Genomic DNA, 27,439 nt, shown 5'->3' with positions numbered 1-27,439 from the left:
CGCAGTGGTAAGGCCACTGCAGAGTCAAGCGCAGCTGGAGTACATGTGCCGGAACTGAATAGGGCACTTCGCAGGCCCTGAAGGGGATGTGCCTGTACCATATTCCGGAAGGTGTGGACAAGTCTCACGTCTACAAAGACCTCCAACAGTTGACCTATTATCTGGTCTGGATGTTTCCATGCGTCTCTGGGAGACAACCAGCCAGCAAGTGTTCGCAGGATAAGGCGTGAAGTAGCGCTACACCGAGATGACTCAATGAGTAATGAAACCAAAGACATACTATACATTACACATATATATCATCTATACTATACTACATTATATTTATACTATATACACTACAATCTACACCCACACATTCTCATCACCCACAAACCGGCCCATCAAACCCCCTCGTCCACCCCAACGAACCAACAATAACCACCACAAACCCCAACGCAACACCCACACTCACAGTCCCATAAACATACGCTGCCCATCTCTTCCTCCCCCCAGCAGCCCCAAGCGCACTCAACTCCGCCACCCAAGTACTAATCGTTGTTGCCGACCCGCAAAACCCATCCATAACCCCCTGCAAGACCTGACACCCCGTCAACACACCCCCTCCAATGCTCCCCACATGCTGCAAATCGTAACACATAGCCAACACGACCGTCCCGAAGATATTCACCGCAAAAGTCCCCAGCGGGAAACTCGGCACCCTCGCATTCAGCAACAAGCTGACATAGAACCGAAGGAAACACCCCAACGGCGCAAACACAATCGCAAACACCGCACGACCACGCCACACCTCCATCCCACCATCATTCCGATCCGGCGGCCAGATCGCAAGAAACACCGCCCCAAGCCAACACCCCCACCCCAGCACCGCCATGAGCGGATCCAGAACCCGTCTCGTGAACCGAAATGGAACAGTAGGAGTGATACTATCCAACGCAGCAGCCAGATGCGTTCCAAACAACAAAGCACATAAACTCAGCGAAACCGTCATAAGAATAATAGCGACCAGGGCCATGAAGCTATACCCCCCATTCCTCGAAACAATATTCTCCTGTGACGGAGTCGACAAATCATTCGTAAGCGCCAGGAAAACATCCCGAATGAACGACGAGAAAGACGTAAAGCAGCCGCAGAAACCCGTCGTGAGGCCGATGTACAGTGGGATGGTCTTCTTGATGGTTTTATGTTGTTTTGCGCGCTCAGAGGGGTCAATATTGTTATTGTTGGGGGTGCCCCATTCTTCGCGAAACAGGTTCCGGTCTTCTTGGAAAAAGCCCATTAGGAGGGAGCCGCCGACGTTGGCCCATAGGACGCCGGTGACTACGGGGGCGCCGGGGTAGAAGGTTAGGGCTTGGAGGCCCAGCCGGGCGAGAGTGCCGAAGATGGCGAAGAAGATTAGATAGGAGATGGTGTAGAATTGGGTGAGTTTGTGGGAGGCGGGGTGGAGGGTGGGTTCTGCGGCGCGGTCTGGTTGTTGTGGTGCGGATTCGAGTGGTGGTGATGGTTTCTCCTCCATATTGGCGGCGCCTGATGCGCCTGGGTCTTGGGGCGCGGGGCCATTGGGGGAGGTGGAAGTGGGCAGTGACATGGCGAATACTGCGGATGGTGTTGAAGGATTAGCGCATTGTGATAGTGTGGTGTAGTGGATTGGTGGTGGTGGGTAGTGTAAAAGAAGTAGGAAGTAGTCGAGGGATGTGAAATGATGGTGTTTATCGGAGATAAAAAGCTGGTTGGTGGATCCTCCCGCTCGGCATTCTTTCCGATGCCGATGCAACCTGGTACTTTGTACAAAACTACATCGATAGCTACCAGAGGAAAACTACGATATTGACTTTTCGACAAGGTAGATATTTACGCATACTCAGAATCAAATATTCATTAGCACAAACGCTCACACTGGGAGTCGGCCGATTCCCGGATCATTACATCCAACCAAGGGCATCGGGAGAGCTCCAATTCAAGTCGGTGCATGAGAGGAATAAAGCAGATTCAAGTCATGAACTTTTCATCACTGGAGCCATCATTGTACTGTGTAGGTTCATAGAAAAGGGTGGTATCACAGGAAAGAGAGATGCACCAGGTTGGATTTAACAAACAATCCAGGTATCCAGTTCCAACCCAACCGCCCAGCCAGTCAAACAAGAGAAACGCCATTCATCCGCCGCAGGAGAAAAGAAAAACAGTGATATCAAGGAGTGGTCAAGGAAGCTGCAAACAGCAGAACTAAATGCGATACAGTGACCAATAAGAATAACACAAAGAAACAAAGAGGTAAAGAAGGGAGGTAATCAGACCTCGTGTAATAAGTGAAGAACTATGATCATTCATCAGACTGGTGCAGAAGCACGGGAGCAGTGGCCTGCATCGTACGGTGCCGAGCGCTGATAGCATCACTAAACCTTCTCCATTCCTGTCATGGAGACATCTCGAGGGGATGGCTCCTGAACTGGAACTTTGATATCCGCCGGGTACGGCTCATCGTGCTCTCGGGGCGGAGCCTCGATCGGCGCCTTGCCCTCTGAGCGCTTCCGACCCAATTTTTCACACCAATGCTCAGCGCTGACCAGAGTGTCGTTAACTACGCCGCTGACCTGCGACATCATATCCAAGCCCTCCTGGGCCAAGACGAGGATGCGATGGGCGCTGACGGTGGCGTCCGATGCCGCCGCCATGGAATCTGGCGGCGGGTTGGAGTTCGACGCGATCTGGAACCGATGCGGCAGTGAGGTAAGATGCCGACGCACCAAGTTCCGTGCATTCTCCGGGAGCGCTCCCCCGGCATATTTCGAGACAATGTCCACCACGCGTTTCAGCGTCGCCAGCACATCCGCCTTGACGGCCTGGATGCGATTCGAGAGGACGGTGGTGCTGGAAGCGTCCTGCTCTGCAGTAGAATCCCCATTCTGCTGCCTTGAGCTATCCCATTCTTTCAGGGCGGCCTTGAGGGCCTCAATCGCTTTGTCCAGCCGTCCATTCGCCCAGCGCAGCCAAGTCAGACAATACTGCAGGCTTCGGAGCGATTCCTCACTCATCGCCACGCCCAGGCCGGATGTCGAGATCATCAGTCGACTCTGCCATGTGGACGGAGTCTGCCGCGACGGACTGTCTCGACCGATCTCGTCATAATTGGGAGACCTCTGATCATCGTAGGGTGGGGGACCCTCTCCCGGCGACAGCCTCATCGCCAGATCTGGGCCCTTCTCTACGTCGACCTCCGTAGACTGTTGCTCGCTGCTAACCTTACGGCGTTTAGAACGACTAGACTGGGCTGACGAGGATACCCGACGCTGTAACGCCCACCGAAGGCCACTTTCCACGCCAGTCTTCCGGCCCACGGTGCCAACCGTGTTGGCGACGGGAGAGCCAATGTTGCGCTCGAGGAATTCGGCGCTGGATTTGAAACGAGGGGAATAGGATTTGGAATTTGCATAGGCAGACACCGAGCCGTTTATAGCGGATGAGATAAGAGGATGGGTGGAGGTGAGAAGGGACAGGAGCGGCTCTGGTTGCTGCTTGGATTCGGGGCGGTTCATCTGCGACGTTCGCGGCGATTGACCGTAGTCTGATACCATCGACTGTTAAACTCGTCCTGGACAGGCCAAGGGCCAAGGGAGGAAGAAAAGACATACCAGTGCGAAGGCCCTCCAGGGCTTGGGCGGCTTCGATATCATCCATGGATAGTACACTGGTGGCTCGACGTGAACGGTCTTCCGCTACGGTAGAATGATCGACGTCCATCATGGGGGGAGGAACATGATGAAAAGGGGGATAGGCAGTGGGAGGGGCCGAGTCAGATGAGGAGTCGGTTGAGGGTGAGGCAGTAGATAGCGCTGAAGTATGAGGGCCAGTGGGCGCTGAGACGGCGTCTGGGCGCTCACAGAGGGAGGTTTTCGGGACCGACCTGCCGTTGGAGCGGTAGTCCATGGCTGCCCGGAGGGCCCGAAAAAGGAAAGAGGGCAATGGATGGAGCCTGAAATTGGCTCTAGTGGGAGTAAGGGGAGGGCAAGAATTGAGGAGTAAGATCGGTTCGCAATGGGCGTGGGAGGAGGGACGAAGATCCCTTGTCGGAAGTGTCTGGTTGCGATGATAATTGATTGCTTGCTTTCTGCTGAGGTTGGGGCACTTTCACGTGCAATCACACTCCCGCGCTGGGAAATTCTTCCCCCGCGCTGACTGGCAGTTTACTAACCAAAGGAATGGCTTCAACTCTCCCCATCTACCTACAGTATCCATCCTTACTGACTACCAGGTTTTTACAACATTGTCATACTGTCTCGCATGCACATGTGCTTTCCCTCTCCTTCCATCCAAGTCAAACTTACGATGTCCGGAACTTGCTAAGAGGACTCTGATTTCTGCTGGCAGGTGTCACATGCGCCGCGACTCGGATGTCGGCCGTGGGTTTTCACGTTCGCAGCCCATGAATCATGACTCGTCTCACCATCCAGTCGTGGAAACTACTGAATCCAATCCTGCCCGGCGCCTAATTACTCCATCGTACCAACAGCTGCTCTCTCTCACCTTCTAACCTCTTTTCCGCCTCAACCTAATTCGATCGCTCTGACATGTGATGCCGCGTCATATTGCGCCGCCCCACCGCCTGCCTTCCTGGCGCCTTCCACATGACTCCTGCAATCCTTCGTTGACCAGTTACCTGACTCTTCCAATTCTTGTCCATGCATTACTCAGCACTTAACATCCAACTGTCGAACATATCACGGCTGTTCTGTCGGCAAGTGATGGACCTCTGGAAGCCAGTGATACAGTTGCGATACACAGTTGCAGGCTTGCTTATTCCATTTTCGGAGCGCTGCGTTGCCAACGCTGTTGGCACGTGACCGCGGACAACTTCCGGCCGAGTGAATTATTAGCAGTGTTATACTGCGCGCAAGTCACTAGGATTATGCTTTGCGTCCGAAGTGTATCCCACGCTGAAGCCGTGGGTGATTTAAAAATCATTGCTATGACTGACAATCACAGAAAGTTACCAGAGCCTCCGGCTTTCATTCTGAGAACAAACAGTTTGTCTAATCCAGCCAATACTTTCTATGGAAGAAATAAATTACCCATCAGAAAACCCCCCAATGCTTGGTACTTTCACAAAAGTAGCCCTACCGGACCATGCCTCATGTTGAAGTTCGTGCTGAAGATGGAACGAAGTCTTGCCTAGGTGCCAGAGACCAGGATTCGTGAATCGGTGCTTACATTCCGTGGGGGTGCTTAATATACTCATATAATGGGAAAAGTGCCTGAAATGCGGAGAAATTGGAGCGACTTGGGGGTAAGTTTGAGGTGTAATTTCCCATGTCTAACAGTAACGGGGGTACAACTGTCTACTTTTGTCTGGTGTTCAAGGCAAAGCCTAGTCTAGATGTAAGACATTTCTTTTCAATGTGTTAAGCATAGACCCGCTATGCTACTCTTATCAATCTATTAAAAGCGGAGCGTGAGTCACATGGCGGCCAGTCACCTGATCCGGCAGCGCCGATGCCGCATGAGATACAGCAGAAAGTCAACTCTTGGGTTTACAACTTTCTGCTCCCAACGTCAATTCCAGCTGCCTGATCTTCTCTTGATATACAGGTCCCTTCGCTGGTGTCGCCTGCCTTCAACCTCTTCCTCCTCCATCCCTGTTCCCATCTTCCCACCCCCAATTCCTTGCAATCCGATGGCGTTCGCACGTCTCGCCGCCCGGCGGTTGCCCGTCGCCCGTCGGCTCGTCCCCAGCATTGACTCACTGCCTCAGCAGCGATTCTTCTCCATGTCGCAACATGTGAAGTCTCAGAACAAGGCTTCTGTCCCGAACCCCGATCCTGCTGCTGACTCCGTATCGGTCGCTTTCGTCAATGATCAATCTCCCTACATGTTGCCGACCTACGTGCGGCCGGCGCCGGTCATGGTCAAGGGCCAGGGATGTTATCTGTGGGATATGGAGAACCGGAAATACCTCGACTTGACAGCTGGTATCGCGGTCAACTCTCTGGGACACTGTGACCCCGAGGTGGCCCAGATCATCGCTGAACAAGCCGAGGTGCTTGTCCACGCCTCGAACCTCTACTACAATGCGTGGACTGGAGCTCTGAGCAAGCTCTTGATCGACGTTACTCAGAAGTCCGGTGCCATGCGCGATGCCTCTCAGGTCTTTATCTGCAACTCTGGAACCGAAGCCAACGAGGCCGCCATCAAGTTTGCCCGCAAGGTCGGTCGTTCGCTCGACCCCTCCGGCGCAAAGCACGAAGTCGTCTCCTTCCACAACTCCTTCCACGGCCGCACCATGGGTGCTCTTTCTGCGACCCCGAACCCCAAGTACCAGACTCCCTTCTCCCCCATGCTGCCTGGCTTCAAGTACGGCAACTACAACGATGTGGCTCAGCTCGAGAGTCTCGTCACTGAGAAGACTTGTGGTGTGATCGTCGAACCCATCCAGGGTGAGGGAGGTATCAATGTGGCTACCCCTGAATTCCTGGTTGCTCTGCGCAAGCGCTGTGACGAGGTTGGCGCCGTTTTGATTTTCGACGAGATCCAGTGCGGTCTCTCCCGCACCGGCTCCTTCTGGGCTCACGCCCACCCGTCTCTGGCGCCTGCTTCTGGCGAGGCCGCTCACCCCGACATCCTGACTTCTGCCAAGGCCCTGGGTAACGGTATCCCTATCGGTGCGACTATTGTCTCCGAGAAGACCGTGGCCAAACACATCAAGCCCGGTGACCACGGTACCACCTATGGTGGAAACCCCCTGGTGTGCCGTGTCGCCCATCACATTGTCAACCGTTTGGCGGACCCCGAGCTGCAGAAGTCTGTTGAGATCAAGGGAGACCTGCTGGTGTCTGGATTCAAGGATCTCCAGAAGAAGTTCCCCAACGTCATCTCGGAAATTCGCGGACGGGGATTGATCCGTGGTCTCCAGCTCTCCCCGGAGTTCGTCTCCAAGGCCGGTGATTTGGTTGGTGCTGCCCGGGAGCGCGGCATGCTGATTATCACGGCAGGTGAGGGCTGCATCCGCTTTGTTCCTCCCTTGACCATCACCGAGGAGCAGATCAAGTCCGGCCTCAAGATTCTGGAGCAGGCTCTGGAAGCCGTGGTTGCTCAGGCTTAAATTGGTCCGCGAGTGTTCCCAAAACGATCTACAACTAAAAGTTAATTACTGTTTCTCGGTCTGTGCATATATTCTACCTGTGACGTGACATGATCTATGCTACTGGATCCCGGGACATTTATATCTATGTTATTTCTTATTTTGATACCTGCTACATTGGTACATAGACGGCGGGATAGAACTTAGAATTGACGATAAATTCAAGGCTATACATTGATCGTGTAGACTCTTCATCATGACTACGAATACCACGACCTAGCTTCGGTTGCAAATCGATTATTTCGCTATTACTTAGACGTACAAGGGCACCGATACTTTTCTCTCGCCTCTGAACAAGGGCATTGATCACCGATGGCGACCATCCCGCAACCAGCTAGGCCCCATGCCGACTAGCACCTTACAGGACAAGTATGTTTCTAGTTCAGTCGGGCAGTTGACGCCTATTCATTCAACCGATGCATCGCACAACATACTTCAATCACTGCATCTAGCTTTACTTCGACAGCCTATATCTATCGTGCATTCGCCGAGGGTCTGGTATATCATCCAAGGTCATTTAAATTGATTCAAACGTAACACTACATAGGCTACTCAAAAATGAGACAACTAAGATACATAGAGAACAAATGAGCCGCTGAAAGTAAACACATCCGTCCGGTCATCAACACACATCATCCAAGAAAGATAATGAAGGAAGAAACCAAACCCTTCATCATACAAACGATGCAATAACTCTGCCAAAACACCCATATACATCCAACCCCTTAACGCAACCGTTGCATCGCTCCATGAGAGCAGTACATCCCGGCCGCAACAGATCCCATATGGACAGGACGTCCATTGCTGCACATCGACCAGCTAGTACCACCAGGACCGCAGATAATGGCTCCATCGACGCAGGGCTTGCCAGGCACGTACCGGGCACTCTCATCATCAGCAGCAGCACCTGCAACAGTAGCATCATTATTAGAGTGCGCAGCAGCCGTGGCAACGGTCGCGACACGCGCTGCCTCAGTTCCAAACGACGAAGCAACCACCTTAGCGGATGATGACGCTGCGGGTGTGCTGGCAACATGAGCAGCAACCTTGGAGGTTGACACAGTGGGCCGAGACACAGTCGGCTTGGAGGTAGACACAGGGGCAGCCTTGACAGAGCTGGCGCCAGAGCCAGAGCTCGAGCTCGAGCTCGAGCCCGACGAGCTACCACTGGCATGCAAGAAAGGCGCATCCCCGGTGCAAGTAAACCCAGCATCAGTACCATTGATACTGCCCTCAACCGACGGTCCCGGCAAGGGGAAGTTCACATCATAGTTCTCGATAGTGGTACACTGCCCAGGCCCATTAACATTAGCAATGAAGATGGGCGGCAGCGAACTAAACGCATCTCGCTTCCGCATCTCCTCCAGATCCCTCTTCTTACTGCCATCTCCAATAGTAACCTGTGCGCAGTTCATATACATCTCCCTGTTGCCGACCTTATTGAACCACGTCCAAGTGAGCAGCGCATCGCCCGTCGGTGCATCCGAAGGAATCGTGAACTTGTACGATTCCGTGAGCGGACACCCGCCCAACATGGAGTGGATCACCTGGAAGGATTTCCCTGTGTCGTACGACAGCGAGATCTGGCATGAGCCGCCGTCGTGGGTCGCGCTGCCTTGCAGGTCCAGCTCGTAGGTGCCTCCAGGGCTGTAGCTCGCTACGGAGCGGAAGGGGTCGTTGGCGTAGCCTTTGCAGGGGTAGTCGCTGCCGTCAGAGTCGAGGGGGTTCGTGTATGAGTAGTCTTTTTTGGACTCGTCGCCGTTGGGGTCGAGAGGGCTGCGGATCGGGTAAGGGTTGGACATTTGGATGTGGGCTGTGACCGTGCTGGCGGAGGCCAGGAGGCCGTAGGCGAGGAGGGCAGATTTCATTTTGGTGTTTTTGACTGCTGCTCAATATTTGGTAAAGAATTTCACTCCTGTCTGGTATATATATCCACACAGAGAGATATAGGATCAAGTACCTCCTCGAAGGGACAAAGTATAGAAGGTTAATGATTGAAGAAGCAGAAAACAGATATCTCAACCTCGAAAAACCACCATCTTTATACCCCCCTTCAGCGCCACTATCATCCCCTCCAGCACTAGCAACGAGACTTCCCCCAAGGTATGCACACAGCCCACTGATAATCGCCCATCCCCTGGGGTGACGATGCATTCCAACCTTCACCCCCCTAAAGTGAACTTGTCTGTTCGTCGAGGGCTGTCGTGGCTCATGGCAACAGCCTAAACTTTCTCTGATCCAACGCTTTCTTCTTTTCCCACTATCGACCTCCCACGGTAACATTTTTTTCAAGAATGAAGGGATCCTTCGTTTCATGTATCCGTGGGCAACAATTGCTGTCGCGCCCCCCCATGGCCGGAATGCTGGCCCCCGTCGGCATGGCATTCCGCGTCCCACCCATTAGGAACCAGCAACCTGTCAGCCGAAAGTCTTTTGACGGCTGCTCCACTGGGAGGATCGTCAGTTGGATGAAAATCAGGGGCCGCTGATTTGTTAGGTTTCGATCATGAGGTATCGTCACACTAGGGGTACCTGCGTCAGCAGGCGTGGCAAGGTTTGCTCGGACAACAGGTCAAGGAATTAGGAATGGGATGTCTTGTATCGAGAGATGTGGGACGGGCTGTGGTTGTCGTCGGCGTCGTCGTCGTCCTAGGAACTAGATAAGTGGACTGGATAATGGGGGTTGTGGATAATGCTTTGTTCGGGTGTATTGAGAACCAACCCTACTATTATTAGACGGGTTTGGTTCATTTCAGTACTGTCGATTGACTTTCCGAGGAATTGGCTGCGCATCTGGCCTAGAAGATAGGTTACACGTAATGGTAAGTGTTGCTTAAAGGGATTAATTGCCTTGAATATTTCATTGGTATTATTTGTGTGATCTATTTACTTTTTGTTTCCCCGTACACCCATGACTCAATAACGCTCATTCATAATTCATGCACGGCTGAGGGACTCGCCCTCCTCGGCCTTCTGGAGACCGTACTTCTTCAGACTGTAGGACGGGAAATATTAGCTTATGCTTCCACTCGAGGCAGATATAAAGTGACTGGGGTAGGACGTACCGGATAGTCTGGATGGCAACGAAACCGGTGGTGTCGGTGGGCTCGAAGTCGTCCAGGGAGTCCATGGAGGCCTCCTGCTCGGAGTAGAGCTTCTCGGTGCTGGAGGAGCGACCGAGGATGTAGACGTGGCCCTTGTAGCAGCGGAGACGGACCTCACCGTTGACGCGCTGTTAAGCTTAGTTAGATGATGCGGGCCAGCTAAATTCGGGTTTACGGGGACTTACGCGCTGGGAGAACTTGAGACTGTTCTCGATGAACTCACGCTCGGGGCTGAAGTAGCTGTGGGCGGGTTAGAACACCTCTCTATAGAATAAGATTGGCGAAGCACGTACTATCCGTTGTAAAGCTGGATAGACCAGTTGTGGGTGACGAACTGGTCACGCAGAGCGCGGACCTGGCCGTCCAGGACCAGACCCTCGAGGTCAAGGTGGGCATCGCGGAGGATGGTCATGGCGGGAGCTGCAACATGTTAGCAACGACCTAGCTGGGCGTGCAGTATGGAGTGCAGAACACGTACAGTCGTAGCAGCCACGGCTCTTCAGGCCAATGAAACGGTTCTCGACAATGTCGATACGGCCAACACCGTGGGTGAAACCGATCTTATTGAGGGTGTAGAAAAGCTCAACGGGGTCGGTGTACTCCTTCTCGGGAGTGACAAGCTTGGTGGGAACACCCTGCTCGAAGTGGATGGTGAGGTCGGTGGGCTCGTTGGGAGCGGTCATAGGGTCGGCGGTCATGGTCCACATGTCAGCGGGGGGAGTGTGGTTGGGGTCCTCCAGGACACCTATTGGCTTGTCAGTAAGACGATAGGGTAATTTACTTCCAATGGTTCACTTACCGGCCTCGTAACTGCAGTGGGCAGAGTTGGCGTCTATACCAATAATTAGTATGCCTTAGAAAAATTACGCGCGGAAGAGCAATTTGACGAACCCATGGACCAGGGCTTGGCCTATATCATATTGTATTAGCCTATGTTTGCGCAATCTGTATAGACACCACTCACCTTGGTGGAAGTAACAGGGATGCCGGTCTGGGCGGCGTAGTCAAGCAGATCGTTGCGACCAGCGAAACGCTTGAAGAACTTAGGGTCACGCCAGGGGGCAATGACCTTGATGGAGGGCTGGATGGCGTAGAAGGCAAGTTCGAAACGGACCTGGTCGTTACCCTTGCCGGTGGCACCGTGGGAGACGAACTGGCAGCCTTCACGCTGAGCAGCGCGCATCTGAGCGCGGGCAATCACAGGGCGAGCCAAGCTGGTACCTAGAGGAGGTCAATTGGTGTCCCGGGCGTGTTAGCAGAGCGTCATGACGTACCGAGAAGGTAGCGGCCCTCGTAGATGGCATTGCACTCTGAGATGAGACATTAGCGGACAGATCGGGGCACGTAGCCGGACTAGCAGTCTTACGGATAGCGGGGAAGCAAAGCTCAGTGATGAATTCACGGCGCAAGTCCTCGATGATCATCTTCTTCGCACCGATCTTGAGAGCCTTGGCCTCGACAGCGGCCCAGTCCTCCTCCTGGCCGACATTACCGAGGAAGCAGACGACATCGTAACCCTCCTCTGTGAGCAATTGTTAGTCGAGCCGATCGGAATTCGACCGGAAATGGGGAGAAAAATGTACCGATGAGCCAGCGCAGAATGCAGCTGGTGTCAAGACCGCCTGAAGTGGTAATTGTCAAGTTAGTGCATCGAGCCTTATCAAGACCGCAATATGCGGGGTCGGGGCGGGCGAGAACATACCGGAGTAGGCCAGACAGACACGGGGCTTTTCAGAGGCCATTGTGATTATGTGAAGGGGTTTGGAGGGGGATATCGGATAGAGCGGCGAGGAGAGAGGTTGTTGGGCAGTAGAGAAGGATGAAAGAGGAGACTTGGGAAAGAAAAAAGATCGCTGGGAAGATCAGTTTTCGCGATGGCTCATTCAGGCGGTCGATGCAGGTCGTTGACTCATCCGGAGTCGGAGCTAGTGCCTTACGTAACATTATTGGAAATCAACCAATCAGAGACTGTGGATCTCCCCGCATCGATAGGGGAAGTCATTATCGCCTCGTCCGATAAGTAATCTCCGTGAATAATGACTCACTACAATATTGAAGGGAACTGTGCTCGGTATGAGTCCTGGATAGCATTGGAGGTGATAATACAGTAGCTAGATGATACCTCTCTCCAGCTTCACACAATTGCCGAGATTCAGTACCTTTAACATACTAGGAACAGGACAGAGGAGGGGACATTTCCGTAGTCACGTGCAGTACTTCCCCGACGGCTAATAAGAGGCCTCCGATATGGACCCGGGGAAGGGCACCGGGTACTGTGGATTAGGTTCTTGAGTTGTGTGCACTCCCACAAAACTCAGTCCTCATGTATTGTTGAGCGCATATGAATACATGCGATCTGAAAACAATTACAAAGAATGGAATTAGGAAATATCATCAGCCTCTTTGACTTCCCAGTCAATTCTTGAAAGCCGAAAAAGGATCGCACGGACTAACTACGCAGTATATAAGTTGCCGGGCTTCGTTTCCGCAATTACTAGTTAAGTTCCTGTAGTTGAAGCTAGAATCATTCTCACCACCATGATCAACATGAATTAAGTAGAAGTAAGTTATCTGGTAGTAAAATATCGGAACTACGTTGAGCAAGCTACCTGACGTCTGTCTTTAAATTTATAGTAGACCTAGCGGGAGCAATTACTTATCTGTCCATATGCTCCGGTTGTTTCCACTTGGGCTTTCCAATTCTGCATCTTTTTAGCTGATATCATTATTAGATGGAGTATAAAAATTTGTGAGATACTGACGGTTATACTGGCTCGGCCTTATCACTAGTTCGAATTTGTCTCTAGTCACTATACTCAAGCATCGACTGGGCGCAATACTAAAGGGAATGGTTCTATAGTAAGCCGAAGAGCAGCCAAGGATGTCTAGACTCTAGAGCTCCCTTAGTACCCCACTACTGCGGCTAAGAATAGATAGTAGGATGAGCAGCTTTCCCCAGGAAACTGGAATGGCACTAGAGCACTTTTGCAGGACGAACGTAAATGGCCAGGCCATCTATCGATCGTCTTAGACGAATGACGCCCTGCTTTCGCTATAGTGCGGATGTTATGGATTGCCAATCGAGAAGAACTGAGAACAGACTGAATGTATAACACTTAACTGTCAGATAGCTGTAGGCAGCGGAATCATTCTCTAACTCCAAGCAATGAGTCACACCCGGTCCGTAGAGACACTGCGGGCCCATATATCCCGTCATGAGTGGTTGCCGGACGATCGTTATAGTCTAGTTCGTCTAGAGCGACACTACTGAGATGAATCAGCTTAACTTTTCTCCTATGGACCAGAGAGCACATCAGTCTGTCAGTTGCCCCTAATGCACTTCAAATGACCCAGAAAGTGCAGAAATTCTAGTGTTGAGGAGGCTATAGGCACCTTCATATCTAGTGCCTTGTTCGAATGATATATACGTATGAGCTCAGACGCTGATTAGATACAGTAGTTCTCCTATATATATTAGTACTACATAATATAAGCTGTTATAATACAGACTTTATCTTTAATTTGGTTCTACAGCTCAGCACCCTTGAAGGTTCTGGGCAGGAGACTTGCAGGGAGCTTGATCTTCCATATGTGGATACATATGGAAAACTGCTACGCGGTACCCATTCCCCTAGCCGACATTCTTCCAGTACCTTACATTGATACAGCGTTCATATTCTACTGTTCACCTTCACGTTGGTACTGTGCAATTTCTAGCTATGGTTTGAAGCATCTTCTGCTTATGCCGTGAGATGGCAGTATTTATGCATATATTATGTAATCAACGCTAGTCCCGATCAGCTCAACCGGCCGGACTTCTTCCCAAGTATTAACCTTCTTTCTTTGCTCCTTCAGAGCAGCAGTCTTAAGATGGCGTATTTCAGATCTTCTGCATTCAAGTCCCTGTTGAGGACTCGGGCATCGTCCCTGTGCCCCCAGCAAAGGCGCTGGGCCCAAGTGCACGATGTCCGCTTCCTCGCCACACACCACGATCCCAACCAAGTGCTGGACAGGTACCGCTCGAAACTCAAGCAGAAAGCCCAAGCGTAAGTCGACCGCGACAGTAGTCATGACCGACTCACTCACTTGTCTCACCATAGGGAGGGACACGGAGACATCGATTCTTTGAAGGAAGCCTACAAGGAGAAGATTGAAGAGTACCGTCACAAAGCAACAACTCCTCTTACTCCGGAGCCGCCCAAGTCCTCGCCCTCCCCGTCCAAGACCGGCCCTTCACCCCCTCCTCCTCCACCTACTCCCCAGGCTCGCGCCGCCTCCTCCGCCACATCGACTGGAATCAGACCTCTTGACTCGTTCATCGACGTCGAGAAAGTGCGCAGCCTTCCGCCAAAGGAAATCGAGGCCATCTGGCGTCTTCGTTTCGCCAATAACTCTCATTCGGTCTGCGCCGCAATTCCGGTAGAAATATACCAGCGCATCGTCTCCGCCGCACGCAAGAACCCGCAATTCGTTCTTCCCCTACCCCGTACGCAGAGTGAGGCGCAGACTGCGGAGGAGAACGCAGAAGCCGCCAAGGGCGGCGCGGACATCCATTTCCTCCAATGGGGTTTCCATCCTCCAGCGTCCCCGACCGCTTCTTCCGCTGCCTCGGCCAACGATCACACTTCCACGATTATCTTCACAGCGTTGGCTTCGTATCAGCTGCATGGCTCGTATGCGCAGCCGCATACGACGATCACGCATTATCTGGATCTGGCGGATGAGAAGGGTCTGGTTCTGATGAATGGGCAGGTGATGCCTGATTCCGGAGTATCTGCTACAGATGCCACCTGGCTGGTTAGCTGTGTTCAGCGGTTCTATGACTTTGGGGGTCAGGCTAATGGTCGGAAAGGCGAGCTTCTGCAGGCGTTCACTCGCGGTGACGTGCAGAACTTCAAGGTTGAGGACTTGATGGCAGAGGCCGAGAAGTTGTAGGATCCTCAATAATCTGTAGATAGATAGATTGTACGATATACGCTTCTTTTCATATGCAGCCTTCTCTGCACGCGTATCCAGCTTGTAATCAGTTTCGCAGTTGTTGAGTGTCCGGGACCAGGCTAGTCATGTCCCACACCATTCCTGGGAGACAGTGAGGGCCATGATAAAGCAGCTGATGTGAGGGTGACTGGCTGTCGACTGCTCTCCAACCAATCAGACTTACTCCCGGCGGTGGCTTGTTCTTCCCCTCCATTGAAGCCCCTGCTTCTTTCTCAGCCTTGTCTTCCCCAATATCCAATCAAATGCATGGCGTCACTTCACTTGCGCTCCGCACTGAGTCAGTGAATGCTTGGTCGCAGAGCCTCGTCTCCTAGACTTAGGCACTATAAATACTTCACGTCTGCCTTATTTCCCCCACCTGATTATAGTTTTGAGCGATGATTATATAGCCTCAAAATTTACGGAAATCTTCATTTTCTTGACAGTTTCTACATATTTCTTACTGGAATCATCTCTGCAGCTTCAACTGCTCGCTCGAGTTATATACCATTCATCATCATGATGAGAGATGCAGTAAGCTTGGATGTATGGCGTCTTGTACTTGAGCTGTGCACCACTCAGGATTTGTGCCAGCTCTGCTTGGTCGACAAGGTCTTTAACTCCATTGCGACACCTCTTTTGTATCGATCTATCTCCCTGGTGGCTTATAAGGATCCTTCTGAACGCCGCCACTTGTCAACATCTACAGAAGCGAAAACGGAACCGGAATTGCCGAGAGGTCCTTGGCTTCTACTATCTCGACTGGAAGACGACGCAAATGACACCTTACGAGCCTGGGTACAGGACATTAACGTTTCGAGTCCCTCCTTTGCTTGGGTAGACGCGAAATTCCTAAAACGCCTCCAGATCAATGATTGCTTGGCTGCACTGGTTGCCCGTCTGCCAAACCTTCGAAGGATCACCATAGGCTTTCCCAGTATTCAATCGACAACTTTGATTCGTACCATTTGTGAACATAGTAGGAAGCCAGAACTTCTCCTACTGGATCAGAAAAGCGAGGATAAAATCTCCAGCCTGGCGGAGCAGGTTTTACCCTGTGTCACGACTCTCTCTGCCTCTGTGGACCCAAGCTATGACCAGAACGGGCCAAATCGGCAGATTCTCACGTTGCAAAAGTTGTTTTTCAAATGCCCACACCTACGGTCATTCTCGCTTTCTGTCGTAAAACAATATGGTGGTTGTGTTATAAGGATGCCTCGGCATCCTGTCATATGGAGCTTTCAGCTTACAGGCGAAGAAACTTTCCCGCCACTTGAGCATCTCTCCCTCGACGGATACTGGTTGGACGACAAGCAGTGGAAATATTGGCGTGATGGGCTTCAGTGGGACAAGTTGGTATCACTCGCTGTAGGACCGCAGCGTTGCGCTGGCCTGTTCCAAATGTTAGCCGGGCATGCTACGTCACTGAAAAGTCTTAATGTGTGTAGCTGGCAAGGCGAGGGCAAGTATGAGCGAGAGGGACTTATCGAACTCCTTTCGTCCTTTGATTCTCTGGAAACTCTGGTTTTGAAAGGGATCATGTGCCCAGTTGAGGCAATTGCTCGTCATAGTAACCTATCTACTCTGTGCCTGCACGAAGAAGAATCTGCCTCCACGGCGCATCCGCGACAAGTCCTAACTGCGGAGGAGCTCAGCCACCTCGATGTTAGCTGTCCCAAACTGAAGTCACTGCAGGTGGGAGTCAAGAGAGAGAACGATCAATGGGTAAGCCAAAGAATCCTCTTAGTACATCCCATGAACTGAACTATAACCACACAACAGCCCAACGACGTCTTCGACAAACTAGCAACCGGTTTCCACAATCTCAGGAGCCTATCTATGCACTTTGAATTAGGTCTCCTCGACATACAAAACCCCATCAAGCCTGTTATAAACTATGCCTCCGTGAGAAGCATCGGCCAGCATTTCTTCGACCGTAGAAGGCAGGCGGGCATTGAAGTATCCGACTCATTCATATTGACCGTCTGGACAGGCAAATACTTCCGACGCTTCCCGCAGTGGCCACCAAGCTACGCCAGTTTCGAGAAGAAATTTTCAGCGACTTACCAGATATGCTTGCCGAGTGATTCCTCCGGTGAGGTCAGAGTCCGCCATTTGGAGAAAGAGCAATTGGACCTGCTCGAGAAGAAGATCAACGTCCATCCGTACGAGAGAACACGTCTTGCTCAACAGGTTGCCGCAGCCGTGGAAGGCCCAAAAATTGAGAATGACGAGGGACAAAGAAATCCATTTTCTGGTAAAGCTCATCGTAGAATCGGAGGTACTGCCTAGCATATATTGTTATGAAGTATACTGGTTTGTGTTGGTCTTGAGTGTCGCAGTACTTTTGTCTTATTCATACATGTCATATCTGAATCGCTCGTTAGTATGCTTTGTTTAACCTCTCTGCCTGTCGTGAAATACATATATTCGCATGAAGCATAAATACAAGAAAAATAGCACACCTGAATATATCATCTAATCACAGTCAATATCACCGCATAAGAATCATTGTGCAGCCGTTCAGTCTGTGAATGCTCCACGAGATACAGTAATAAGATATTGTATTGCAAGCCTTGAATAATTTCTCGATTACATGAAACAACCACTATCATGTATACTATCGTATAGTATTCATGTGCTATATACCAAAAATAACCTATTTACAAACCACTCTCCCCGCCAACACAGGCAGATACAACCCCTCACCCAAACCACCAACCAACCCCCAATTCCCCCCTTACGAAGCAAACGCCGTCTCAATCTCAAAGCTAACATCATTATTAAACGATGTCTTGGAATCAAACGTCTGCACACCGCCATTACTAGCAGCATACAGGACATTATCATAATGTCTGAAATACCTCGTCGGATAACTCCACGATCTCAACGAAGTACCCTCTCCATTCAACGGCGCCTGAGGACAGAAAGTAGCATCCTCATGGAACTGCTTCGTGCCATCATTGGCATTAAGCAGCAACTCAAAGTTGTAATGCCGGATATAGCTACCAGGGGTATCAACCGACTCGAACGAGAAGCACTGACTATTAGCCAGACCGGTCACCACGGTCCAGCTAGCCTCCTCCTTCAGCGTGGTGGAACTATCGTCGTCCACGACCTGCGTGTTCACAGTGGTGTCAGTGTGCGCAATATACCGCGTCGTGTAACCGGGCGTAGTGACACGCAGCGAGACCACCTCTCCGGAGGTGAACGACGGGCCGCTGACCAGCGAGCCGGAGACGTATTTCGCAGCCACGATGTTCTCCTGGACGGAGTTCTCGACATCGTCCGACGGGTAGCCGGAGGTCATGACACCCTCGTAGAAGGTACCCTGGGCGCCGTTGCTGTTGTCACCGCCGATACCCAGGATGATAGCGCCCTCCTTGCTCATGGGGTTATAGCCGGAGTAATCCGGGCGAGCGCCGCTGTAGTAAGTAGAGAGGGACCCAGAGGCAGCATTACCACCGCGAATAGCCCACTTATCAGCCCCGCCCTTGACCGCGGCAGTGACAAAGCTGTAGCTGATCGAGGGATCACCGGAGTTATATCCCTCATCAGCACCGGAGAAGAGGTTGTTCTCCATATCGACCATGATCCAGGGCCCGTCGCCGGCGCCGTAGCCCCAGGTGGTGCTGTTCCCGAGGTAGATGGCCTCCATGTGGCCGGCGCCAGTGTCGGTGCTGCTGGTCTCGGCGTTGCCGTAGTCGAAGCAGCAGGCGTCGTTGTAGTGCGTGCCGTCCAGGACGGCGTACATGCCTTCGGGCTCGTCGCCGGTGGCAGTGCCGGTGGCTTCGTTGTTACGGTAGCCCGTGCCGGGGGACATGAACACGCCGTAGGCCTTTTGGCCATTGAGGGTGACGGGGGCGCCGATGGCGCTGGCGAGGTTGTCGTAGCCGTCGACGTCGGGGCCGTCGAAGCCTCCCGGGGGTGCTTGGGTCAGGTGGTTGCCGTTGCCGGATTGGTCGTAGATGATGGTGATCAGGCAGGTGGTGTTGGCACAGAAGGTGTCTTGGGCGGAGGCGTCGGCGACGCCACCGGCTGTGAGCGGGGAGATGGTGGTGGTGGTGTCGTCGGAGCCACGTTGGAGCTGATAGAGGGCGCCGCTGAAGGAGCTGTATAGGGCGCGGGTGGTGCTGTGCGCGGCTACGCAGGGCGTGTCGCCGGCTTCGTAGATGTCACAGGGGCCGGCGCTGACGGTGGCTGCCAGCCCTAGGGCGACGAGGTTTCGGCGGGAGAACATGGTGGAGGATTACTGCCTGCTCAGTAAGTTCTGGGCTAGGAGAGGAGACAGTGAGATAGGCCGCTTGGAGAAAGAAATCATGCTACTAGGGTGCGAAGGGAGGCTTATTTATATTCTTTACTGCAGTCAGTGCCTATGCATGAAATGCAAGATCCCAAAAGTCTAGTTACATGTGTGGCTTCAGGGGTCAGGGATTTTCCTCCAATATTGAGACCTCCTGTATACATTGTTAAGTAACCGGTCGGTTAAAAGGCTCAGTTTTGAGGCAGAAGGAATGTGTTGTTCCACATGATGTCAAGCGACGACGGCATTCCGGCGGGCGTGCAGGGCGTCGTGGAGTATGTACCCCGCAGGGATGGGCAGATTTAGTTGATTTAGTTCCTGAAGGCTTGACAATGGCTTTGTCCGTGCCTAGGGCTAATGCCAGTGCCACCGGGGTTTTGCCCGTCGGGGGATGCGGGGGAAGAGGCTAATCTGTGATTGCCCGCTCATCACGGTTCGTCACGTTTCTTCAGGGATCTGTTCCTCCTGGGATAAGCCTCGGTAATTGTGGAGGGAATGGAGGTGCCGCATTCCTGTGGAAGTTAGTTTTGTGGAGGGTTGGTGAATGCTTTTCCGGAGGCAGTGCTACTTTCGAGTAATAGGTAAGTTTTGGTAGGTACGACTTGGATGTCATTACCCCGGATATTGAGATGGGACTACCCCTGAAAGCCTTGTATGATTATCGGAACAAATTCCGCTTTGCAATAAGTATAGTTAGAATGAAATATAATAGTTGAAACAACCGACCCGTGTACGTCGTACGATGTTTCTTCTTTGAGGAGGGGATGGCTTTTAACCGGCGCCGTGAGGGGAACCCATGTTCTTCACACCATGTGGTCATGCTACTCGAACTCTATTAGGATACTACTATTCGGTCATGTCTTTGGACTGAAGCTGTGAATGGCTGCGCTTGAATGTCTAGCTTACCGGACCCACTAAGCACAGCCCAAAGGAGGTGCCGTCGGTTATATCATGACGCATGAAGAGCCCTGCAGTCTATTGACTTCCCGAGCATCTGTAAGAAACACGGACAATTACTGGACATCTTCCGATAGACAGTCTATGACATAGCACTACGGTGTGGCTTATATGGTCAAGATAGACATGCTCTGGAAATCATAAAACGCAGACATTGGATGCCAAGTGGCCCTCCGCATCGTCTGTGACTCTCGGCAGGCTCGGGCCGCTCGGGTTCCTGGGGATTCTGAACCCAATTCAAGCAGCTGACCTGATTGGCGTGGCATGGTAACATTGCGTGGCTGAGACTTCTGCAGTAATTTTGTCTGAAAAGCCTATGGTGTAATATGCCGCCTCCTCTAACATTCATGTTGACTGTCTGCCCGCTTCAGACCTTCCACAAGGGCATTCATATTTGGCGGACGACCCAAGAATCTCTCCAACATCTGGAACAGGTCTTGCTGGCTGCCACCATTTTGTAAGATTTCGCGGCGGTACTTCTCCCACTTATCATTCTGGAAGGGATCCTCAGCGAACATAGAAAGAAAGACGTCCTGGGCCATCGCTGTACAGCTTTTAGACAGTTAGTTCGCATGAATCATACAATGAAGTAGACTGTCTCGGATAAGACGAAGAACATACATAAGATAGGCATAATAGCAGACATCATAGCCCGCTGTCAGATGGCTGAACGTTCCAAATGCATAGCCGCCTCGGCACTCGGAAAAGTCTATGCTTTCGATCTCCTCACGGAGGTCATACCAGAGCTTTTGAACATTCAGATCAAAAATCTCTGCATCTGTCTTGAGACTATGGATTTGCAAGTCGAAGATGGAGATTGACCTGCTCAAGTCAGACTAATATAATCCAAAGACATTGTGGCGAGACATACAGTTGATAAAGATGATACAGGCCTCGGTTTAGGTAACGGTGCTTGATCAGGCGTTCAACTAAATCCTCAGAAATTTTCTTAGGCGGATCGGGCGAGTTGGGATATTGCTTGCGCCACTCATTCAAGTAATTTTGGTCTAGTGTGGTGTAGTGGCAGCTGAGGCCCTGCAGAACCTCTTTCATCCAGCACCAGTTCTCGAGCATCATACTGGGCATCTCTCCGAAATCAGGAGGAAGCCGGTAACCATGAAAACGGACATACTTCGTTCGTGCAAGAAGATCATGGACACCATGACCCATTTCTGTGTGCTTTCGTTAGGATAAACTCAAGATTATCTGAATAGAGCTTACCATGGAAAAGAGTCACCACTTGGTGATGTTTGAGCAACGCACAACCGGTGGGGTAAGGAGTCGGGAAGGAGCACATTAGGATAGTGGCAGGGTATTGCCGAATGCCATCTGGTCGGAGGTAGCTCTGACATCCTATGTTAGTCTAAATCGGGCGTAGTATCGCTAATGTCGTGATTGGCACTTACACATTGAAGATTCACGCTTTGATTACCGCGGTATTTATTCTCTCTCCACAGCAAATCAAAATAGAGATACCCAATGAATTGCTTACTGGGCGCACTCTCCCAGACGGAGAATACCCGGACGGACTCATGCCAGAGAGCCTCTGCCTCAGCTTCAACAGGTTCGAACTGGAGACCCAAAACTGATGCAAAAATTCCCAGCATCCCTATGGCTGTTTGCTCGAGAGGGTAGAACTCGGATAGCTGTAGCTGATCAATGGCAACCTCCTCTTCTACTAGCCGCATGTAATAGGGTTTATCCCACGGAGGGAAACCTCCACTATATGTGTCATGCCTTTCTTCCAGATCTTTCAGCCTCCTTTGCTGCAAGACTGCAATTTCATCTTTGCCCCGGGCGCACAGTGTCTCCTTGAGCCCATTGAGAAACCCACCTAGCCATTCTGGATCCTTCACCATACGCTGCTGCAGTCGATACCCAGCGTGGGTAGGATGATGCAATCGATGGCCTCGCCGAGCCCTTCGCCGGATGATATCCTCAAATAGCGGCTGATTGCTCTTGAGCTTCTGATTATCAGCCAAAAACATCTTCTTCCGGGTTTCAGGACGACGAGCATAGGTCAACACTGCCAATGTACCTCCATTCGCAAAGGGCACAAATAACCTTTCTTTCCCATCCTTACTACCATTAGCACCCTCCGGCGTCCACTTCCCCAGGTCACTCGCAGGTACTCCCTCCAACTCATCCTGGGTAAACCATACTCCCCCGTTTTCCCTTGATAGATTCTCCTGAAACTTCCTCTCTATCTGTCCAATGCTCGCCCCCTCTTGCAAAAACCCCTCCACTTCCTCAGCACTCAGCACGCCATGCCCCGCCATCCGATAGTCTGTCAACTCTCGCTCGAGCAGATGGCGTGATTCACCGTCCAATGTTTCATATTCCTCTTTATTGTTGCGGACGGCTTGCAGGAGACGAAAGTACCCCGCGTCGGCGATCCAACTTGCCCTTGCTTCGGCATAGAGACTCAACGCTGAGTGAACAGCATCCTGGGTCTCGCGCAAGGGGGCACCGTACTGCAGCATGTCAATCATGGCTAGCTGGCCTTGGACGGCATTTTCAGTCTGTGCCAGTGGAAGAAGAGTGTTGGCGAAGGTAGCTGTTTCTGGAGTCGTTCCTTTGAGTATTGAATTGCGCGTCTGGGTGAGTTCATCAATAACTTGATGCATGAGGGGAAGGATTTGATCAGTGGTTGGCACACGGGGAAGGCGAAACATGATGTATGAAAGGTTTAGCGTCTTTGGGTGAGATACGATGAGTGGCTGCTTGGTATTTTGATTCTCTAACATGGATTCAGTCCAGAGAATTGTAACGAACAACTAAAGAGGAAAAGGATTAGTTGATATAGCATAATTTCCATGAGACAAAAAGAGGGGCAGGAGGCTGGTTGAGGCTAGGGCCTGCTCGGGGCTTCCCTAGAGGGAAGAGTGACTTCTGTAGTACGTCGGGTGACCACCACTAGTGGCTAGTGATAAGGCTTTCTATTTACTTTCCCTGTTCCTGCATGATTAGCGTTCTAAGGTAGTATCAAATCACGCCATAGCCACGTTTCATTCGTCCATCTTAGACGGCACGAATATCAGTTCTCATCGTTTTTAATTAAACAGAGAAATTCCTACTCCACACGCCACCTCTATTCCCACCTGTGCACTCAAGAAAGACCTGAGATGTAAGTCTCCACCAAACATGCTTAGAGATGGTTGGTGTGCTTTGCCTATCACTTGAGTCCTTGGAGTGTCACGGATCTAAGAGAAACCCACACCCCTCCCCCACGGGCACTTGCTCATTTTATATATATGGGTGTAGGGTTCCCGGCACTATTTCCCACTGTGATCTTACTACATCATGGAGAGAAAACCGTATGATTAATCGAGTTTCTATATCTTCTCAGTGGTCGCTTACAGCGTGTATCCCATCTTCCGCTAATGGCTTGTGAGAGACATGAGTTACAGCTTTACAAATCTTACTATAAGAGAGCAGTTGTGCTTTATAATCCTCATAGAGCCTTGAGCTATCATGATGGTTGTATAAACACATGACCTACGAGAGTATGTGTTAAGGTTACGGGTTGCTCAAAGCTATCCATGCCTGATCCGCACATGTGCCACGGAAAGTTTGACCATCCAGTGAAACCTTCACTGCTCGTGAGCTTACAACATATTGTAGAGATATCGAAATGGCCTCTCTTAGCGTTACTGTTGCCCTTGGGTTAGTATAAATAGGGTGCTATCCAGCGTCAATGAAGTAAAATATTTTCGCTAAATACTATTATCAGAAAAGCGTGTTTGTTACGAAAATACAACATGAAATATATGATTTGTAGATTTTAATCAAATCTCATATACAAGTAAGTTAGTAACTCACCAGTCTATCTCGCTATTAAACAGTGAAAGAGCCAATAAGATATTTATATCGGAGTTATCATTCAGAACCCAGTGGACGCTAAGAAGACAGAAACCACATGACATCAATACCCCACTTGATCTCCGGGCGGGGCATATTTTTGGTGCAACCTCGGACTCTCCCCTTGTCACCCAACAATAACGCCATAACATACCAATAAAACTCTTAGCCTCACACTAGCAATCATGGCAAAGACAATCGTCGCAACTGGCATCTCATCCGGCTTGGTGAGCTTAGCTTTCCACCCCTGCATGTATTAGTCTCTAAGACGCCACAGGGCTTTGAAACAGTCAAGCAGTTGCTTGAGCAAGCCGAGCCGTACAACTTCATCCTGGGCGCGCGAGACACGGCCAAGGTTCAGGCTGCTTACGATAGCCTCAACTATGATACCTCTAAGCATTCTATTACCATTTACCCACTGGATCTCCTATCCCTGAAGAGCGTGCAGTCTTTCGCAGCGAATGTTCTTTCCAAGCTGGGTTCCGAGCAGCTGGCTTATCTTTTCCTCTGTGCCGGCACCCTGGACAAGGCAGAAGGTCCCGGTCCGAATGGATCAAAATGGTGCCAGGGATATGTGGTTAACCATCTGGGTAGGTGGAAAATTGGCAGACCACTAATACACGATGATGAGTAGTTTCGCTAACCCTGGAATAAATAAATAACAGCCCAGCATTATCTGGTCCACTTGCTCCGTGATGTGCTGTCTGCCTCGCAGTCACGGGTTATTTTCGTTTCTTCCGGCGCGATCCGCGGTGTCAGGGACCAGGATCCAGGTGAGTATCCCACACGCATCCTTGGTATGTAATACTAGCATTCATTGACTCTATATGGTATAGCAACCCTTGATGTGGACTTGAAAGCCAACTCTGGTGCAGGCTACCGCGTAGTGTACAGTGCCTCGAAATTTGCTCAGCTGTTGGGTGCGTTTTACTGGCGCCGCGAACTGCCCTCTTGCAAGGTCGTTGCTGTTTCTCCGGGTCTTATTCCCAGCACCAACCTCGCTACGCAAATGGGCTTGACTATGAACATGACTGATGCCAAGCCTATCCCGGAAGGTAGAAATCTGTTTTATTGCCTATTATCTACTATGACTTGCTGACAGACGTCTATAGGAGCCCAGAACCTCCTCCGCGCCTTTTTCGTGAACGACTTCCCATCGGATCCGGAACAGATCTTCTTGACTAGCTGGGGAGAGTGGTGGCCTAAGGATGTGTATGCCCTGGCTCTTGATGCCGACCTGCAGAAGAAGTGGTGCTTGAGCAGGGAGGAGATTGAGAAGACTGAAAGCATTGCTTGAACGGGTCGTCGATGCTGACTTATGTGAATCTATCTAAACCCTGGATATGCTATAAAAGCGATACCTACTTTACACATGGACTCAGGAAGCCGCAAGTGTGGACTCTGAGGGAAATATTGCATTATAGAGTAAAAGGCTGAAGTGTCTCAGCAATAAATAGTTCTTTCGAGAAACTCGCCTAGGATCTTTGGCCGCCGGTTGCCCAAGCTCACTCAATCCCGTGTCAAAATCCAATCCACGCCACATTGAATGCACCTAAACTGGCTGCCTAAGTAGTAATGCTATAGATATAACGCGCTAAAATGACTACTGTGATAAAAACTCGTATAGGGCAGTATGCTTCATTAAAGTCCAAGACTATCGAAAGGTAGGTTACACAGCATTGAGTCTTCAGACAACCCCACGCCAGTCGAACTTCCAATCGGACAGTCTAGCCCGAAGGCCAATAACCAAATAAACAAACACCCTTTGCCCCATATTACGGGTCTCACCCCGCAAAAAAGCAAACAAGCGTTATCGACTCTGTCCATCCCAGTCTCACCAGCCCATCCTTCACTGCCGATCATTCCAAATTCCGTTGGCCATCACATCAGCAACTTCTGTGAACTCCTCCCCACTCAACTCATGAGCCAGCACAACTCGAATAGCATACGGAGTAGCATTCAGAGAGTCTATCTGTAGCTTGCGTTCATCCACTATACGCATGATCCACACTAGCAGCGCCTCCACACGAAAGGGGAGCTGAACGCGCCGGACAGAGGTGGACGAGTCCTCATGGAGATTTGTAATGATAACATCAACAGCAGGGGGTCCGGAAAACTCGAAGCCTGTAGTATTTCGGACTTCGCCGGTTTCGGGATCATTGTATTTGCCGTCCACGATGGGGCGATTGCTTGCTGCGTGCCAGCTGGGGGTGTGGATCTCATAAGGATGTTGGCGGGAGAATGGGCCTGGAGCCATGTTTGGAGGATTGTTATTTGTGGTTATGGTTTGTGGGGTGGATGGATTGATGGAACTGATTCGAGGAGAGGATGATTATTGATGGATAGGATAGTTAGGAGGATGAAGGATGGATGGAAGACTGTTGCGTTCAGGGTTAGTGAACAGGAAATATACCTTATTGGGAGTCACATGATACATGGCAGGGTTGTTCACATATTGCCTGCCAATCGGGGTTTTGTCGCTCTTTGTGATCTTCTCAGCACATAAGCTGAGCTTGTTTGCTCCTGAGTGTTGTGTATTACGCAAGACCCTGGAGATCAGCGAAGCAACCGCATTGTTCCTTGCTTTCGTTTCCGAGCACTCCCGTCAGTCAGCCCTACCGATTCAAGGTCCATTTAAGCATGGTCCTCAGGAAGTACAGACACCGACCCTCTTTGATCTTTGCTTTGCTTGTGTTGAGTGCACAATCCATCGCATTCATGTTCTACACTCCTTTGACAAGATGTGGAAGCGAATACCCTCCCTTCAGCACTGAATGGCTACGCATAATGCTTACCAGAAGAGCTTCCTCAGCAGCATCGCCGTCGTTACACAACCGGGGCCGACGATCAGGCGTGCAATACCCCAGTCCGAACTTCAATCACACCGGATTCACCTTGAGCCGAGCAAACGCCCAATTAGGCCACCTAGAGGACATAGCAGTAAGGCCTCAGATCATCGCCGTCAGCACGGTGCTACTTGGTCTACTTGCAGCAGTTCACCAGAATCACACATACTGAGAACTATAGCACTCATCCAGCTCGAGATATAAAAGGCTCGTACCAGCCCGTACTCCAGAAGCCTTCTTTCTCATCAACAGCTTCATC

General features: G+C 51.1%; 13 protein-coding genes across 13 annotated transcripts; 5 read left to right on the top strand and 8 right to left on the bottom strand.

Moving 5' to 3' along the window:
* Nucleotides 1-1,588, bottom strand: An15g02380 (uncharacterized protein; the record flags this gene model as incomplete). Its single annotated transcript, XM_001396740.3, has 2 exons — nucleotides 1-279; nucleotides 471-1,588. Coding segments are annotated over 2 exons (1,397 nt in total), but the record flags the coding sequence as incomplete, so codon positions are not given.
* An 805-nt stretch (nucleotides 1,589-2,393) lies between these two features.
* On the bottom strand, nucleotides 2,394-3,924 carry An15g02370 (uncharacterized protein; the record flags this gene model as incomplete). The annotated part of the gene is made up of 2 exons (XM_001396739.3): nucleotides 2,394-3,562; nucleotides 3,630-3,924. 2 exons carry the CDS (start codon nucleotides 3,922-3,924, stop codon nucleotides 2,394-2,396), a joined length of 1,464 nt encoding a protein of 487 aa, XP_001396776.1.
* Nucleotides 3,925-5,668: 1,744 nt separating this feature from the next.
* Nucleotides 5,669-7,093, top strand: An15g02360 (uncharacterized protein; the record flags this gene model as incomplete). The annotated part of the gene is made up of 1 exon (XM_001396738.3): nucleotides 5,669-7,093. One exon carries the CDS (start codon nucleotides 5,669-5,671, stop codon nucleotides 7,091-7,093), a length of 1,425 nt encoding a protein of 474 aa, XP_001396775.1.
* Nucleotides 7,094-7,857: 764 nt separating this feature from the next.
* On the bottom strand, nucleotides 7,858-9,000 carry An15g02350 (uncharacterized protein; the record flags this gene model as incomplete). Its single annotated transcript, XM_001396737.3, has 1 exon — nucleotides 7,858-9,000. The coding sequence occupies one exon, from the start codon at nucleotides 8,998-9,000 to the stop codon at nucleotides 7,858-7,860; it is 1,143 nt and encodes a 380-aa protein (XP_001396774.1).
* Nucleotides 9,001-10,069: 1,069 nt separating this feature from the next.
* On the bottom strand, nucleotides 10,070-11,978 carry An15g02340 (uncharacterized protein; the record flags this gene model as incomplete). Its single annotated transcript, XM_001396736.3, has 12 exons — nucleotides 10,070-10,127; nucleotides 10,198-10,364; nucleotides 10,422-10,476; nucleotides 10,530-10,656; nucleotides 10,715-10,981; nucleotides 11,036-11,068; nucleotides 11,128-11,146; nucleotides 11,201-11,457; nucleotides 11,511-11,546; nucleotides 11,603-11,758; nucleotides 11,820-11,858; nucleotides 11,939-11,978. The coding sequence occupies 12 exons, from the start codon at nucleotides 11,976-11,978 to the stop codon at nucleotides 10,070-10,072; spliced, it is 1,254 nt and encodes a 417-aa protein (XP_001396773.1).
* A 1,161-nt stretch (nucleotides 11,979-13,139) lies between these two features.
* On the bottom strand, nucleotides 13,140-13,825 carry An15g02330 (hypothetical protein; the record flags this gene model as incomplete). The annotated part of the gene is made up of 3 exons (XM_059744534.1): nucleotides 13,140-13,326; nucleotides 13,414-13,575; nucleotides 13,779-13,825. 3 exons carry the CDS (start codon nucleotides 13,823-13,825, stop codon nucleotides 13,140-13,142), a joined length of 396 nt encoding a protein of 131 aa, XP_059602474.1.
* A 281-nt stretch (nucleotides 13,826-14,106) lies between these two features.
* An15g02320 (uncharacterized protein) lies at nucleotides 14,107-15,171 on the top strand (the record flags this gene model as incomplete). The annotated part of the gene is made up of 2 exons (XM_001396734.1): nucleotides 14,107-14,282; nucleotides 14,337-15,171. 2 exons carry the CDS (start codon nucleotides 14,107-14,109, stop codon nucleotides 15,169-15,171), a joined length of 1,011 nt encoding a protein of 336 aa, XP_001396771.1.
* Nucleotides 15,172-15,732: 561 nt separating this feature from the next.
* On the top strand, nucleotides 15,733-17,505 carry An15g02310 (hypothetical protein; the record flags this gene model as incomplete). The annotated part of the gene is made up of 2 exons (XM_059744533.1): nucleotides 15,733-16,938; nucleotides 16,996-17,505. 2 exons carry the CDS (start codon nucleotides 15,733-15,735, stop codon nucleotides 17,503-17,505), a joined length of 1,716 nt encoding a protein of 571 aa, XP_059602473.1.
* Nucleotides 17,506-17,953: 448 nt separating this feature from the next.
* On the bottom strand, nucleotides 17,954-19,453 carry abfB (arabinofuranosidase B abfB-Aspergillus niger; the record flags this gene model as incomplete). The annotated part of the gene is made up of 1 exon (XM_001396732.3): nucleotides 17,954-19,453. One exon carries the CDS (start codon nucleotides 19,451-19,453, stop codon nucleotides 17,954-17,956), a length of 1,500 nt encoding a protein of 499 aa, XP_001396769.1.
* A 1,358-nt stretch (nucleotides 19,454-20,811) lies between these two features.
* On the bottom strand, nucleotides 20,812-23,148 carry An15g02290 (uncharacterized protein; the record flags this gene model as incomplete). Its single annotated transcript, XM_001396731.1, has 5 exons — nucleotides 20,812-21,025; nucleotides 21,095-21,295; nucleotides 21,345-21,645; nucleotides 21,695-21,818; nucleotides 21,880-23,148. The coding sequence occupies 5 exons, from the start codon at nucleotides 23,146-23,148 to the stop codon at nucleotides 20,812-20,814; spliced, it is 2,109 nt and encodes a 702-aa protein (XP_001396768.1).
* Nucleotides 23,149-24,519: 1,371 nt separating this feature from the next.
* An15g02280 (uncharacterized protein) lies at nucleotides 24,520-25,631 on the top strand (the record flags this gene model as incomplete). Its single annotated transcript, XM_059744532.1, has 5 exons — nucleotides 24,520-24,561; nucleotides 24,612-24,924; nucleotides 25,000-25,131; nucleotides 25,171-25,389; nucleotides 25,447-25,631. 5 exons carry the CDS (start codon nucleotides 24,520-24,522, stop codon nucleotides 25,629-25,631), a joined length of 891 nt encoding a protein of 296 aa, XP_059602472.1.
* Nucleotides 25,632-26,183: 552 nt separating this feature from the next.
* On the bottom strand, nucleotides 26,184-26,591 carry An15g02270 (hypothetical protein; the record flags this gene model as incomplete). Its single annotated transcript, XM_001396729.1, has 1 exon — nucleotides 26,184-26,591. One exon carries the CDS (start codon nucleotides 26,589-26,591, stop codon nucleotides 26,184-26,186), a length of 408 nt encoding a protein of 135 aa, XP_001396766.1.
* Nucleotides 26,592-26,672: 81 nt separating this feature from the next.
* Nucleotides 26,673-27,352, top strand: An15g02260 (hypothetical protein; the record flags this gene model as incomplete). The annotated part of the gene is made up of 3 exons (XM_059744530.1): nucleotides 26,673-26,805; nucleotides 26,881-26,962; nucleotides 27,034-27,352. The coding sequence occupies 3 exons, from the start codon at nucleotides 26,673-26,675 to the stop codon at nucleotides 27,350-27,352; spliced, it is 534 nt and encodes a 177-aa protein (XP_059602471.1).
* Nucleotides 27,353-27,439: the final 87 nt, after the last annotated feature.

Source organism: Aspergillus niger (genome assembly GCF_000002855.4).
Source record: "Aspergillus niger supercontig An15".
Lineage (NCBI taxonomy): Eukaryota > Fungi > Ascomycota > Eurotiomycetes > Eurotiales > Aspergillaceae > Aspergillus > Aspergillus niger.
The sequence above is the reverse complement of the archived record's forward strand: the minus strand, read 5'-3'. Positions and strand labels throughout refer to the sequence as shown.